Source organism: Trichechus manatus, unplaced genomic scaffold (genome assembly GCF_000243295.1).
Source record: "Trichechus manatus latirostris isolate Lorelei unplaced genomic scaffold, TriManLat1.0 scaffold00088, whole genome shotgun sequence".
In the NCBI taxonomy this organism is placed as follows: domain Eukaryota; kingdom Metazoa; phylum Chordata; class Mammalia; order Sirenia; family Trichechidae; genus Trichechus; species Trichechus manatus.
The window spans coordinates 3,339,381-3,354,415 of record NW_004444024.1 but is presented as its reverse complement, the minus strand read 5'-3'; the positions used below and the strand labels follow the sequence as shown (position 1 = coordinate 3,354,415).

The following is a 15,035-nucleotide window of genomic DNA, read 5'->3' as shown; positions in this document are numbered from 1 at the left end:
GAGGGTTGACATGTCATGGGGTTGTTAACCAGTGTCATAAAACAATATGTGTACTACTGTTTAATGAGAAACTATTTGTTCTGTAAACCTTCACCTGAAGTACAATTAAAAAAAAAAGTAAAAAAGAAGATTACAGCCTTACCAAAATATATATAAAACTTCGACAGCTTAACAACAGAAAGACAAATAACCCAATTATAAAATGGACAAAGGACTTGAATAGACATTTCACCAAAGAGGACATTCAAATGGCCACCAAACATGAAAAGATACTCGGCATCATTAGCCATCAGAGAGATGCAGATCAAAACGACAATGAGATACGATTTCACTCCCACTAGGACGGCTAAGATTAAAAATACAGAAAATAACAAATGTTGGCGAGGATGTGGGGAAATTGAACCCTTATCCATTGCTGGTGGGAATGCAAAATGGTACGGTTGCTGTGTAAAACTGTGGCTGTTCCTCAAAAAACTAAAAATAGATCTACCATATCACCCAGCAATTCCACTTCTAGGTATATACGCAAAAGGCTTGAAAGCAGAGACTCAAAAAGAGACATGTACACCAATGTTCATTGCAGCACTATTCACAATAGCAAAAAGGTAGAAACAACCTAAATCACCATGAACAGATGAATGGATAAACAAAATGTGGTACATACATACAGTGAAATACTATCAGCCTGTAGGAGAAATGATGTCTCGATACATGCTGCAGTATGGATGGAGCTTGAAGACATTATGCTGAACAAAGTGTGCCAATCGTAAAAGGACAAATGTTATATGACCTCACTTATATGAAAAGGCCAGATGTATGGAGACCAAAGTTTATTATTGATTACCAGGGGAGGGAGGATGTAAGTAGGGAGGGGTTAACAGTGATGAGAAAATCGCATTGATTCAGGGTAGGGTTGCACAGCCGATTATTGTAATTGCTGTCAATAAGTTGTACACCTGTAAAAAGCTGAATTGGCAGAAATTGTGTGATAGATGTATTTACAACAATGACAAAAAGAAAAAAAGCTGTTGAGGCTGCTTATGTACAATCAACAGCTCATGAGATTTGGTGCCTTGGTTTAGAGGTTTAGGGTCATGGTTTCACGGGACATCTCAGTTAATTGGCCTAATAACATGTTTATTGATTCTGTTTTACCTCCTAGTCCGTTGCATAGTGCCTGGGTCTTAACAGCTTACAAGTGACCATACAAAGCCAACAATTGGTCTCTATTCACTTGCAGCAGAGGAAGAAGGAGAGTCAGGAATAGAAGGAGAATATGGGATGTATGGCTAATTGCCTCCATGAACAACTAACTGCGTCCTTTGCTGTGAGGCCAGAAGAACTGGATGGTGCCTAGCTACCATTACTGAACATTTTGATCAAAGATTCTGTAGAAGAATCCTGATCAAAAGGGGGAAAATGCAGAACTGAGTTTCAATTTCTCATAGACTCTAGACTTTGTGGAGTCCTGGAGGGTGAATGAACCCCTGAAACTATTACCCTGAGATAATCTTCAAACCTTAAACCAAAAATATCCCCTGAAGTCATCTTAAAACTGAAAAATAGTTTAATTTCACTAGTAAAAAATGTCTGCCTTGAACATTATGCTCTTTTTAAGAACTATCTATATGGGATCAAAGTTACAACAGCAACTCAAAAGATTAGATAGGAACCTTAGGAAGTAGTGAATTTATGTTAATGAGGAAGGAACAACTCAGAAAAGGTGAGAATGGTTGCACGACTCGAAGAATGTAATCAGTGTCACTAATTGGTGCATGTAGAAACTGTTGAATTGGTGTATGTTTTGCTGTGTACATTCTCAACAACAAAATAAAATTTAGAAAAGGAACTGGGGAAGAAAAAGATTAGAGCCTTCTTCATTCCATTGAAATAATTTTCAGATCAATGAAATATTTAAATGTTAATAAATGAACCATAAAAGCATTAAAATAACCTTTTGATGGTGGGTGGCTTTTTATAAGCATGGCATGAAACCTTGAAGCTATAAAGGGAAAGGCTGATATGTTTAAATGCATAAATATAGAAATCTAGCTATTAGATTGACCAAGATTTAGAAGATTGATAATACATCGTATCACCAAGAGTCTGAATAAACAAAAACTCTCATACACTAAAAATGTAACTAACACAACTTTATTGGAATTTGACAATATTAGAATTTTAAGTATTCTTTAATTTTAAGTATAAATTACCTGCAGTAATTTATCCCACAGTAACACAGAAATGTAAAAACAATTTAAATGTTAATCAGCAGATTGGATATTTAAATAGTAATTTATGAATGAAATATTTTGTTTTTTTTTTATTTGTAGGATTGTTAGATTCCTTTGTGGTTACCTTAATATTTACCCCTAATTTTCTAAGTTTATACCAGTCTTTTATTACTTTATATTGCCTTAACTTCCCCTCCATATAGAAAATCAATGTCTCAATTTTTTAAGTCCCTCTTTTTTTAATATTATTCTCTTTTTTTTTAAATACTGATAGCTGTTTCCCTATTTTCAATGTTTCAGCTTTGATGTAATTTTGATTTCCGTATCTGAGTCAATATCTGGTTGCTCCACCCTGTGTTCTAGTCTTGCGTTGTTAGCTGGTGTTATTACCTAACCGTAGGACTGCCTTTAGTATTTCTTCTAATTTTGGTTTGGTTTTTGCAAATTCCCTGAACTTCTGTTTATCTGGAAATGCCGTAATTTCACCATCATATTTGAGAGACAGTTTTGCTGGATATGTAACTCTTGGCTGACAGTTATTTTCCTTCAAGGCTTTAAATATGTCATCCCATTGCCTTCTAGCCTGCATGGTTTCTGCTGAGTAGTCTGAGCTTATTGTAATTGATTCTCCTTTGTAGATGACTTTTCTTTTATCCCTAGCCACTCTTAACGTTCTGTCTTTATCTTTGGTTTTGCTAAGTTTGATTATAATATGTCTTGGTGACTTTCTTTTGGGATCTACCTTATGTGGGGTTCGATGAGCATCTTGGATAGGTATCTTCTCATCTTTCATGATATCAGGGAAGTTTTCTGCCAACAAATCTTCAACAATTTTCTCTGTATTTTCTGTTATCCCTCCCTGTTCTGGTACTCCAGTCACTCCTAGGTTATTTCTCTTGATAGAGTCCCATATGACTCTTAGAGTTTCTTCATTCTTTTTAATTCTTTTATCTGATTTTTCCTCAAATAAGTTGGCGTCAAGAGCTTTATCTCCAGTGTCACTAATTCTAACTTCTACTGCCTCAATTCTGCTCCTGTGAGTTGTCTAATTCTGAAATTTTATTGTTAATCTTCTGGATTTCTGATTGCTGTCTCTCTATGGATTCTTGCAGCCTATTAAATTTGGCATTGTGTTCTTGAATAACTTTTTTAAGTTTGGTTACTACTGTGTCTGTATGTTGCCTGGCTGTTTCTGCGCTCTGTCGAATTTCGTTTCTTATTTCTAGAAGAGTTCTGTATATTTATCCTTTGTATTCTGTCTCTAGTAATTCCAAGAAGTTCTCTTCCTCCAGAGAATTTCTTGATTCTTTATTTTGGGAGCTTGCTGAAGCCATCATGGACTGCCTCTTTATGTGACTTGATATTGACTGTTGTCTCCGAGCCATCAATATTTTATTATAATTTTATTTTGTGTTTGCTTAGTGAGACCTAGCTTCTTATTTTGTTTTGTTATGCCCAAATAGACTGCTTGTGTGCACTAGTTTGATTTTTGACACCTTTCGATCTCTAATGTCCTGTCACCAGGTAGTTGGTTCTGTAACTAAGTATGTGCACGCCGGAGTTCGTTAAAATTTCCTATATGGGATCAGCTCGGGTGTGCAGGCAGTCGATCTCCAAGTGTGTGATGCAGGCTCTCACCCCTAGTCCTAGAGAGGCATGGGTGATTGGTGTGGACACTGGACTCTGGCTGTGGTAGGGGATCATGCACTGAGCCAGGCAGGGGGCTGACGGCTGCCCCTGAGAGTCTGAAAGAAAAGCATGTCCCTGTTCTCTAGGGTGAATAGGTAGGTGAGTTATGCAGCTGGGCTAAGAGCACCCCACTATGTTGGCTGCAAAGACTCGAGGGCACCACTTTTTCTTGAACTTCTGAAGCAGGTGACTAGGCACTTTAGGAACAATCACCAGTCCTCAAGACCCTGCTGGAGATCGATAAAAGTGCCTACTTGAGGGGCAGGGCTGTTTCGAGGATCACAAGTCTGCCCATTCACAGCTGAAGCAGTTGAAGTTAAACTTCAGATGTTTGCCCTGTTGTACTGTGGTAGTGAGGGCTTACACTGTTGAGATGGGTCCCCACAAGTCTATACAGGGGTGTATGGCACTCAGAGTCTGCGGACCCCTGATTTCTGTGGCCAGCAAAGGAGTTGTGCCGACCCTGTGTTCCTGGCCTAGGGGAGCCAGCAGCTTATTTGTTCCCTCTCCAAGGCCAGGAGAATGGGTCAGGGCTCCTTTTGGGATCTATTTCCGGCCCTGTGGACTCCCAGTGCAGAGCGGGGAGGGAAGCGATAAAAGGAAGAAAGGTTTTTACCAAATCCGGTGGAGAGCACGGAGATAGGAGGTAAAAGGGAGAGAGGTTTTTCCCAAATCCAGTGCAGAGTGCAGAGGTAAATGGGACAGAGGTTTTTCCCAAATGGGCTTTTTTTTTTTTTTTTTTTTAAACTCACCGCGAAAGGGTGCGCACTTGTACTTATCCTAGCCTTTTGGGAACTGCTCTTCACTGGTTCGGAGTGTCCAAGCAGAATCTCTGCTGCCGGGTCTCTCTTGATGTGGAAACTGCTTCTCGAGCGTGCGCACAGCACAGCTGTTTGCCTGCTTCACCGTGTCCTGGCATGGCTGTGTCTCTGCTGTGTCACCGCCGCAGCTCTAGCGCTCCTCACCTCTTCCACAGTCTTCCTCTCCGGTATGACTCAGATGGGTTTCTTAACCTTGTCTTGTTCAGGGCTGCCAGATGTTCACATAGAATCAAATCGCTTGTTTTTCCAGGTCTTTGTTGTAAGAGGGATATAGGAAGCGTCTAACTAGTCCACCATGTTGACCACGCCCCTGAATGAAATATTTTGTAGTCACTAAAAAGAATGAGAGGAATTTATTGATGTCTAATACATGAAACTTTTAAAATACTTGATCAGTGTATATAGTATGATTTCCCTTCTGTTATAAACAAAAGATAGTAGAGATATATTTATTTACTTAAAACAAATCTGGATAAGAATATATGAAATTTACTATGTCTTTGGGAAAGGGGTGGGATTATGGAGGACTTTTACTGCTTGCTTGACTGATTATAATGATCAGTCTTTTTAAACGTTTATTACTTTTGTGATCAATAAAAAGGTTTTAGTTAAAAACAAAAAATTCAAAGTTAAATGTCTTTTTTACTTTCTTTGAGAGTTAATGCTTTTTTAAAAAGACTTGGAGGAAAGATCAGAGGATATTTGTTTCACTGCCTTGAAATAATTTCCTGCATGCTCAGTTCTCTATCTCCTGCAGTCTAGTGATTCCCAGACATTTCAAGCCTGAAAATGACGTGGTAAATATAGCTTATTAGACTCTTATATGACTGTGGCTTTAATGAATCATGGCTAATTTTTTTAAATTTGGGGGTTTGGTCCTACCTGTAGATATTATGATTCAGTGGTGTAGGATGGGACCCATGAATCCATTTTAAATAGTGTCCCTGAGTGATTAAGTGATTCTGACACAATCAAACCATAGTCGAGGACCATTGCTATAACTAGCCTTCAAGCATTTTATTAGTGTGACTTGTTATCTCAGAGTTCCTGGGTGATACAAACAGTTAAAGTGTCCAGCTGTGCACTGAAAAGTTGGAGGTTTGAGTCCAACCAGAGGTGCCTCGGAAGAAAGACCTGGTGAACTACTCCTGAAAAATCAGCACTTGAAAACCCTGTGGAGCTTGACACATATGGGGTCACCATGATCTAGAGTCAACTCAATGCCAACTAGTTACAGATACTTTCGTGAATATGCTTATGATTCTAAAACCAGTTATAATTTCTGCCTAGAGTCCGTCACATGTAAGATATACAAACTAATAGTCATTCCTTCAAGAAATATTTATTGTCACTCAATGTGCCAGCTGCTGCTGCTATAGGATAGAGTAGGGAACAAAAAAGGACAAGTCTTCAAGTAGCTTTTGTTTCAAAGAATGAACCAGACAATAAAATTCATGGTGTGTTATAGTGATACATGCTAAGGGGAAATGTATAGCAGGGAAGGGGGCATATGAAATGTCTAGGGTGGGTTTGAAATTTTAGATAAAATGGCAGTGGAAGAGCTCACTGAGAAGGTGACTGTTGACCTTCTGTAAAGATGTGAAAGAAGTAAGGGAGCTAACCGTGCAGATATCTTGAGGGGGAAGGGGTTCTAGGCAGAAGGCTCAGAAAATAGAAGGGCCCCGAGGCAGGAGCATTCCTAGCTTACTCAGTGAACAGCAAGGAGATGTATATAGCTGGATAAAGATAATGAGGGGAAGAGTAGTAGGCAATGAGGTAAAAAATAAAAAGGTAATGAAGGCCAGATCATGTAGAGCAAAGTAAGGTTTTATTTTTCTGAATAAGATTAGAGGGTTTGAACAGAGGAGTAGCCTGCTCTGACATACTTTTCATGGATCACTGTTTGATTTATTGAAAACACAGGGGCAAGGGTAGAAGCAAGAATACAAGCTGCAGTTCAGGCAAGAAAAGATGACGACTTAGACCAGGATGGTGGCAGCTTGTGTGCTGATACATGATCAAATGCAGATATATTTTGGAGATAGAACTTTCAGGATATACTGATGGACACAATGTGGGATGTGAGAGAAGGATGAATCAAGGATGATACCTAGATTTTTGGCCTGAGTGCCTGTTATTAACTGAGGTGGGAGAAAACACATGAAGATCTGGTTTGGGAGTGAGTATCATGAACTCAGTTTTGGTTATGTTAAGTTTGGAATGACTTTTAGATACCTAAGTGAATATGTCAGGTAAGCAGTTGGATATATGAGTCTGGAGTTCAGATTAGAGGTCCAGGCTAGATGTACTAGTTTGGGTGCCGTCACCGTATAGATGATATTTAAAGCCATGAGACTGGATGGGATCATCAAGGGAATGATTTTATATAAAGAGGTTCAAGCAGTACATTTTCAGACATCCAACATTTAGAACATTTCTTAACCTCAGCATGATTGACATTTTTGGGTCAGATAATTCTTTGTTGTAGGGGACTATCCTGCACATTATGACTATCCTGCACATTATAGGATGTTTAGTAGCATCCCTGGCTTCTACCCACCAGATAGCAGTAGTGCTCTGCTCCCCTAGTTGTGACAACCCAGAATTTCTCCCACCATTACCAAATGTCCCAGGGTGGGAGGGGGCCAAAACTGCCCCGGTTTAAGAACTACAGTTTAGATGTTAAGGAAATAGCAAAATAAACAGAAAGGAGAAATTCGCCACAAAAGTAGAAGGAAAACTAGGCAATCGTAGTAGTCGAAGTATGAATTCATGATTTTTTTTTTCCCCTCATGATATGTTTTAGCATTAAAAATTTTAATATTTTCTATCTCAGTTCACTGAAAAGACCAAAACAAGGAGGAATGACCAGACTGCCATCTGTAAATACCATTTCTCTCTAAAGGAACCAGTGCTACTTAAGAAATAACTACTTGGAAATCGGAGGCAGAAAATGTGTCTGGATTATCTTTTCACACCATAAGTCAAGGAAGTTATTAAAAACTGTTGGGATTGTGTCAGACTCAGGAGCCAAATTAAAGAAGCTTCACTGGCTGAAGATAAACAATTTGAGAATCAATAATAATAATTACTGCAAATGTATTTAAATTCATGAGTTATAATGATATCATGTTCAAATTTATCTTTTTTTCCCCTTGTATGGGTACCAAACAGTTGAAGAAATTTTTCTTTAAAAGAAATATTTAATTTGTTATGAAGAACATCTGGATAAGTGACGAAACTTGAATAAAATTTGTAGACTTTATAATGGTATCCATGTGAATTTCTGGATTTTAATAATTGTACTGTGGTTATGTAAGAGAATGTTTTTAGAGAATTCACACTGCTGAACTATTTAGGGTAAAGGGCTACAGATTGGCAACTTTCAGACTGTTAAGAAAAATATATGTGTGTATGTATTTTATTTATATACACACACACATTATAGACAGGATGATAAAGCAAATATGAAATGTTCACAGTTGGAATATGTAAGAGAATGTCCATGTTTTTAGAGAGGGGAGAATTTCTAGAATAATCCTTCTAGAGAAGACGGGAATGGAATCTAATACACAGGCAGTTTTGGGAGTAAGGATAGTTCCTCTATACTAACAAAAGTAGAGGTGGAATATATGGGCACACATGTGAGTAGGAAGGTGGATAGATGTAGTGGGAGCTTGTGGAAATTCTCTTCCATTACTTTGATTGTAGGAAGCAGGGTTTGTCAGCTGATGTTTAGATCTGTTTAATTAGAACATTCATATATATAGAATACCTACGTGCCAGGTAGGCACTAGGAATACCAAGATAAATAAGATAGTCTTACACTTGGAAGAGCTCACAATTTGAAATACATTGTTAATTATAATACATCCCAAAATGCTCTGTAAAAGAAGTGTTAAAGTATTATGTATCAAGAGGCTTTAAAATACGTAAGTCTTTTGACTCACTTGTTCTACTTACAAAACTCCAGGAAATCCAATCTAAGGAAGTGATCCACAGTACACAAAATATTAGGCACGAAGATGTTTATAACAACATTTTTCATAGTGTAAAATTTGAAAACAGTATATGTTTCTGACAGTTTGGAAATGGTTATATAATTTATGTACATAATTTATTGCATAGTTTATAATTTTGCTACTATACAAATTATACAGACATGAAAATTATTTTACATAAAGCTTTGAATCAGAAGGGTAAATGCTTATGATCCAATATTAAAGGGAGGAAACGGGCTATTAAAATTTTTTTAATAAAAAAAAAGATGAGCTCAGCCAAGTCAAAGCTGATCAGTAAAAAATACCTTTTAAAAAAACTGTTTATTGAAGTATAACAACAGAAAAGAGCACAGTTTAATTGTGCTGCAGGTTAATGAATTTTTAAACTAGATTTGCGTCTGTAATCACCACCAATATCAAGAAAAATTATTTTCAGAACTTTGTTCATAGTTTTTATAATATGTTTCAAAAAATATAATTTATTTATATTCTTTTTCTACAGGCAAGTATCAATTGAGGAGGGAGAGAGGAAAGCCAAAGAGCTGAATGTTATGTTTATTGAAACTAGTGCAAAAGCAGGATATAATGTAAAACAGGTAAGTGTGCTTTGAGTATGGGTTGAGGTTATCAAATTTTAACACATACTGTGAAATAACAGTACATGTATTCTGTAGTCTAAGGTTTTAGCCTCATGAGCTAGCATCTATTTTCAAACAGTGAAAAAATACAAATGTAGCATAGTTTTTGGAAAAAAAGAAGAGGCTTGCCAAATTTTTGGATTATGCACAGGATAACTGTTTCATTGTGATTGCAAGGTTGTGAATTCACCATACTTTCACTCCATTCCTACTGCATTGGTTAAAAGGTAGTTTTTCCTTATTTCACACTTATATATAAGACTGTGATGAAAGAAAGCAAGTTATTTACTGTCAGGAATGGTGCTTTGTTTTGTTGTGAAAGTACATTCACCACTTTTACCGGTTCTTAATAAATTGCTGGTGGTTCAGCAGTGTTTATAGAGGAATATTTTTTTGAGGAGCAGGGATAGGAAAATACAGGAAGAATCCCACATTATTGAGCTGTTTTATACAAGATTTGGTAGCAAAAAACTCACCTGTATGATTCTTCATCTGTTGATGGGCCTTTAGGTTGTTTCCACCTTTAGGCTGTTTCCACCTTTAGGCTATTGTGAACCCAGGTATTTTTTAGTAAAGCACTAAAGTCTCATCCCCACTCTAAACCATTTGAATCAGTCTTTGGGGATGGTGCTGAAAATCTGTTTTTAAACTTCTCAGGTAATTCTGATAACACTGTGAGTATTGAGTATCACTGGTCAAGAGGGAAGGGCTTCACAACTTTTCCAGAAAGCTTTTCTGAAGTATTTCCTTCTAATTAGTTTCAAAGGTAAAAATAAGAAAAACAAAATAAAAATGTTTGTGAAGTCACAACTTGTTTACTCTTCTGTGTCTGTCTAATATCTTTAACTTTGTAGATGATGGAGGCTTGTCAGTTTCCTTGTATGCATTTTTCTCTGACTAATGGATCTACCAGTTAATCTTTGGTCTTCTAATTGTTATTGCAGTTCCAGTCTCTCACCTCTGGCCGTCTGTTCATTCTGTTCCTTCTCAATTTAATTTAGCAACATTTATGGAACATTTAAACTCAGCACTTTGCACATTTTTCAGCCACATGAAATTCTAAGACTGCTTTAAATCAACTCAACTGACACCTGCTAGAGATTTTTCCCAGCCTCCTGAGAGGGTCTTTTTGCATCTATATTCTCATATCATTTTGTACATCCTTGGTTTATAGCACTCATCACATTGTGACATAGGGGATTGTTTGAGTCTGTGTCCTTTGCCAAATCGTGAGCTCTATGAATTCAGTAACTACATCTTGTTCATTACTCGGTCCATAGAGAACCTGAGACAGTGCCTCAATTAAGCAGGTACTTAGTACAAGGGCGTTAACATCACATGTGCGTTTAACTGCTACACTGTGTGCCTAACAAAAACAGAAATAATTGAAAAAATTAGGCAACTTCACCTGCCATTCTTGTGCCTAGGATCAGACAAGATAGGAGGTATATTTTTCCTTCTGTTGATTTCCTTTCCCACATGCCTCTCATAGTGAACATCTTACCAGACTTGAGGTGATCTTCCTGTTGGAGATATTTTTCATTACATCATACCTCAAACACAAGCCAGCCACTTCCACTGGCACTCATTCCAGTGATAGAGGAAAAGCCAGCTTGTGTTGGACTTGAAAGGTGGTGTGTTAATCTCTAACATAGTGCTTTCCTAAGGAATTGTCAAGGGTAATTTTGACCAAATTGACTTTTATTATATATAGTGACTTTAGAACCTAACCACTTATGAAAGATAGGAATGTCTCTCTACAGTTTTACTAAATGAATATCTGTCCTTACTCCGAGTTCCTGTAATATTTTATTTTTATTACTCAAATAACATTTTTGCTGCTTATTTCATAGCTGTTTCTTATCTCACTAGTTGGAAAGCAGGGATAATGTCTTCATACTCTTTGTATGTAGCATACTGCTTTTCATATAATTGATTTATAGAGTGAGTAGACATTTTAATATGCTCATGATGCTAAAGTCTAAGTTACAAAAAACCTAGGAAAGCCATATCCTTTAATTCATCCAATGATCATCCACCTTTACTTGATACCACTTGCTAAATTTTCCTTCCCAATTACCATATTTCTCTCTTTGCCATAGCTCTTCCGACGTGTTGCAGCAGCGTTGCCTGGAATGGAAAGCACACAGGACAGAAGCAGAGAAGACAGTATCCTTTTTGTTTCTTCAGAAAATTCTATGGTTAATACTTGTCTTTAGAGCCCCTGTTGGCAAAGGAATATTGTGCTGTTTCCTTTTACAGCCAGAAGTTGATGCCGTTAAAAGTAATGAAGGCTTTGAAAACATAAAACAATGTGTTTTCAAAGCCTTTATTACTTTTAATGGCATATAGTGTTCTACTGAATCAAAGTCCCATGCTTTATTAGATTCTCCCTTTGTTGTTGGAATTCTCTTCAAGGCTGTTTTCAGATTTTTATTATAGATAATTCAGTAAGGAATGGTATCTCCATGTGGTTTCTTGTGCTGTATAATAATTTCCTTAGGACAGATTCTGATGAGTAGGGCTTGAACCTCATTCCAACCCTTCCTGCATGTGGTAGGTATAAGCAAGTTTATTCCATATCCTCATATCGTGAGGTAGCTATATAGAAAATAGTGACTGGGTAACTCTGAAGTCAAATAGGAATGTAAGGGGCTTACCAGAGAAGTCCGTGTTCAGCAGAATTGTAATTCCCCGTTTATGAGTCCTTAACTTTTGTTTCAGTGATTGACATAAAACTGGAAAAGCCTCAGGAGCAGCCAGTCAGTGAAGGAGGCTGTTCCTGCTAATCCCCCCAGCATCTTCAGCTCTTCACCAGAAGCTTACTGCTTTGGCCCCCTTACTCTTCCATTGACTGCAGTGTGAATATTGGCTTGAACCTTTTCCCTTCAGTAATAACGTATTGCAATTCATCATTGCTGCCTGTCTCGTGGAGATGATCTGTTAGCTTCACAAGCACAAAAAAAAGTCAGTGTCTTCATTATTTATGTTTTACAAAAAGCCAAAAGATTTCAGCATATTCCAGTAATAACTTTAAAAATTAGATACATTTTCTTAACATTTTTTTCCTTTTTTAATGTTATGATAATGTACTTCAAAATGATGAAAATGTCAATATTACAAGTGTGGCTTGGTTAAGGAGTAGTATGTTCAAAGCAGCACTTGCCTACCTGCTTGATCTTTTCCTTCTTTTCTCACCTCTCCCATTCTCTATTCTCACCCTCCCTTCCTCAAAACGAAGTGGCAAAGCAGCAGTAAGACCAAGCCCATTGGAATTACCTTTAGGCCTTTTGGGCAAAAGTGTCCAAAATAATTCTTGAGCTCTGATATAAATTACTTAGACCTTCTTTGAGGTCAGAATTCAGCTATCATGGTGGGCAGTGCTTGAATAAGAAAAGAGTTCTGATGCATCTTCAAAGTGAGTCCTAATGAACATACCGAGTACTTACAAGTAGAGGAGCATGAAATGTATTTATGACCAAAACAAATGACCCTTTCACATGTGCTTTATTAGATTCTGGGAGAGAGACGTGAACAAATGCTTTAGTATAGATTTTTAATATTTAATTCTTTATTGTAAAAATCACAAAGTTCTGGTGAATTATTTCTCCCAAGATTTTTCAATTGTCAACTTAGAGTTATTCTATTTGTTAGAAAAACCTTTTAAAGCAATAGATTTCTCTTGAGTTTTCTTTTCTTAAAAATGCTGGGCAGGCAAGGCACTGTTGAAGTCAAATTCCTTTAAAAAGAACCAGTGGAAGAATTTTAATTTGGCACCATGATCAAAACTACTATAACCAATAGAAACAATGATATCTAAAACCTATCGATGAAAGAACCTTCAGCAGCAGAATAGCAGATACTTTACTCAGGATATTTGACGTCAAACTGAAGGAGGAAACGTTTTTTTTTACAAGCCCCTACAGGCAGATTTGAAAAAGCATACACAGAAGAGGAGAAAGAGAATGGAAATAAAATATAATATTATGCAGACTTATGCCTTATTTTCTAGCTTTTTTTTTTTTTTATGTTGGGTTGCTCAGGCTGGTTTTGCCTTTTATTAGATCTGCATAGTTTGGTTAATTAACTAGCGATTTAGTTTTATATTTAAGCTACAATTAATCTTTTTTTTTTTCTTTGATGATATTTATTTCTTTGCTTTTTTTTTAACTACTCTCAATTTTTGGACGTTTTGTTCAATATTTAGAGCTTGATCACCATGGCAATATGTATTTCCCTTAAAACACTGCAAACACATATACTAGGAGTGTACCCTTTTAACCTTTACTAGTTATTGTGAGATTGCTGTGTAAGTTAATAAACACATTTGTAAATACATTGTTTGCAGGAAGAAAATTTCTGAGTTACAGCTCAGGAAAACCCTGCTAAATTTATGTTGTAAGCATTACTTAACACAGTATAAAGGTGAAAAGACAGCAAAAATATCTTCATACTTCCTCATCCCCTCATGGCAACAAAACCCTTTAAGAACCTTATTCTCCTGTCTTTCTTCTTCCTCCTCCACTTCCCACTTACTGTCACCTTGTAATATTCAGAGAGCACTTGGATTATTGATCTGAATAGAGAAATGCTTTCAGATAATCATTAGCCCACATACGAGAAACTTATGCTGAAAGACAAGATGGAGTTGTAAAGTGCTTTTATAATGCAATATTATTGTTGAAGGTAACGGTTGACTCTCTTGTTTTATTTTGACATGGCATGTCCTGAAATAAATATCAATTCAATATGGCAGATGGGTCATATTCTTTATTTGGAAGATGTTGTGATTTCTGACAAGGGGGTGATTGTCTTCCCACACTGTAGCATTTGATTGTTTTTATGTATCTTTAAGAAAGTAGCCAGTTATGCCCTTTTCGTATTGGTCTTTTTATTTGGCTTGGGGTTCTTCAACTGAAGCAGTGAAGTGCATTCATAGTCCAGATTTTTTTTTTTTAAATACAATTTTGCCACCAAAAATATATAAAGAAAACAATAGTTGACTTGGTTTCCCGTTCCTGCCAAGATGGTAAATTAGCATGTACTTCTTGCTCCCTGCCTAGAAGAACTATAAAGGGAAAATGGGATCTAGAAAAACAACAAAAGTGAGAAACCCCTGGGGAGTGAGAAGACAGTTTTCAACTGTTGTGGAGAGGGTGGCTGCAATTTGTAAGATAAGGCTGCTGGTAGAAGCAGTAATAGGGTATGTTAAGAAAAGTAATTTTAATTCTGCTTTTGCCGCCTTGCTCCCAACCCCACCCTTTGCCTTGGGACAGGGGTTGGCAAACTATGGCCCTCCAGTCACAATCAGTCTGCTACCTGTTTTTTAAATCAAGTTTTACAGGAAAACAGCCATACTTTCTCACTACCAAGGCAGAGTTGGGTGGTTGTGATGGACTGATTGGCCCACAAAGCCAAAAATATTTACTGTGTGGCCCTTTACAGAAGAATGGGCTGACCTCTGCTTTGGGACAATCATAGCTGACCCTTCTGCTGTAGAAATGGAGGCCACAGGCCAGGTGCAGGTGACCACAGGGGTAATAACAGGGCAGTGAAAAAGCCCTGATAAGTAAAAGTGGGAAGTTGATGAGAACAGTTGTGGAATAACTTGCCTTAGGCATTTCACTCTCCACCCTTTCCCTTTCAGAGTTA

At 37.2% G+C, this 15,035-nt stretch overlaps 1 protein-coding gene across 5 annotated transcripts in view; it reads left to right on the top strand.

The window, feature by feature from the left end:
• Nucleotides 1-14,593, top strand: part of RAB6A (RAB6A, member RAS oncogene family) — a 72,465-nt gene extending 57,872 nt beyond the window's left edge. For 3 of the 5 annotated variants that reach the window (XM_023736556.1, XM_023736555.1, XM_023736557.1), the window contains exons 6-8: nt 9,248-9,341; nt 11,486-11,552; nt 12,108-14,593. In XM_023736556.1, coding sequence (XP_023592324.1) covers nt 9,248-9,341; nt 11,486-11,552; nt 12,108-12,172 — 226 coding nt within the window. In that variant the 3' untranslated portion in view covers nt 12,173-14,593. The remainder of the gene's footprint in view (nt 1-9,247; nt 9,342-11,485; nt 11,553-12,107) is intronic. The other 2 variants (XM_004381952.2, XM_004381951.2) reach the window with 1 other exon arrangement.
• The last annotated feature ends 442 nt before the right edge of the window (nt 14,594-15,035 follow it).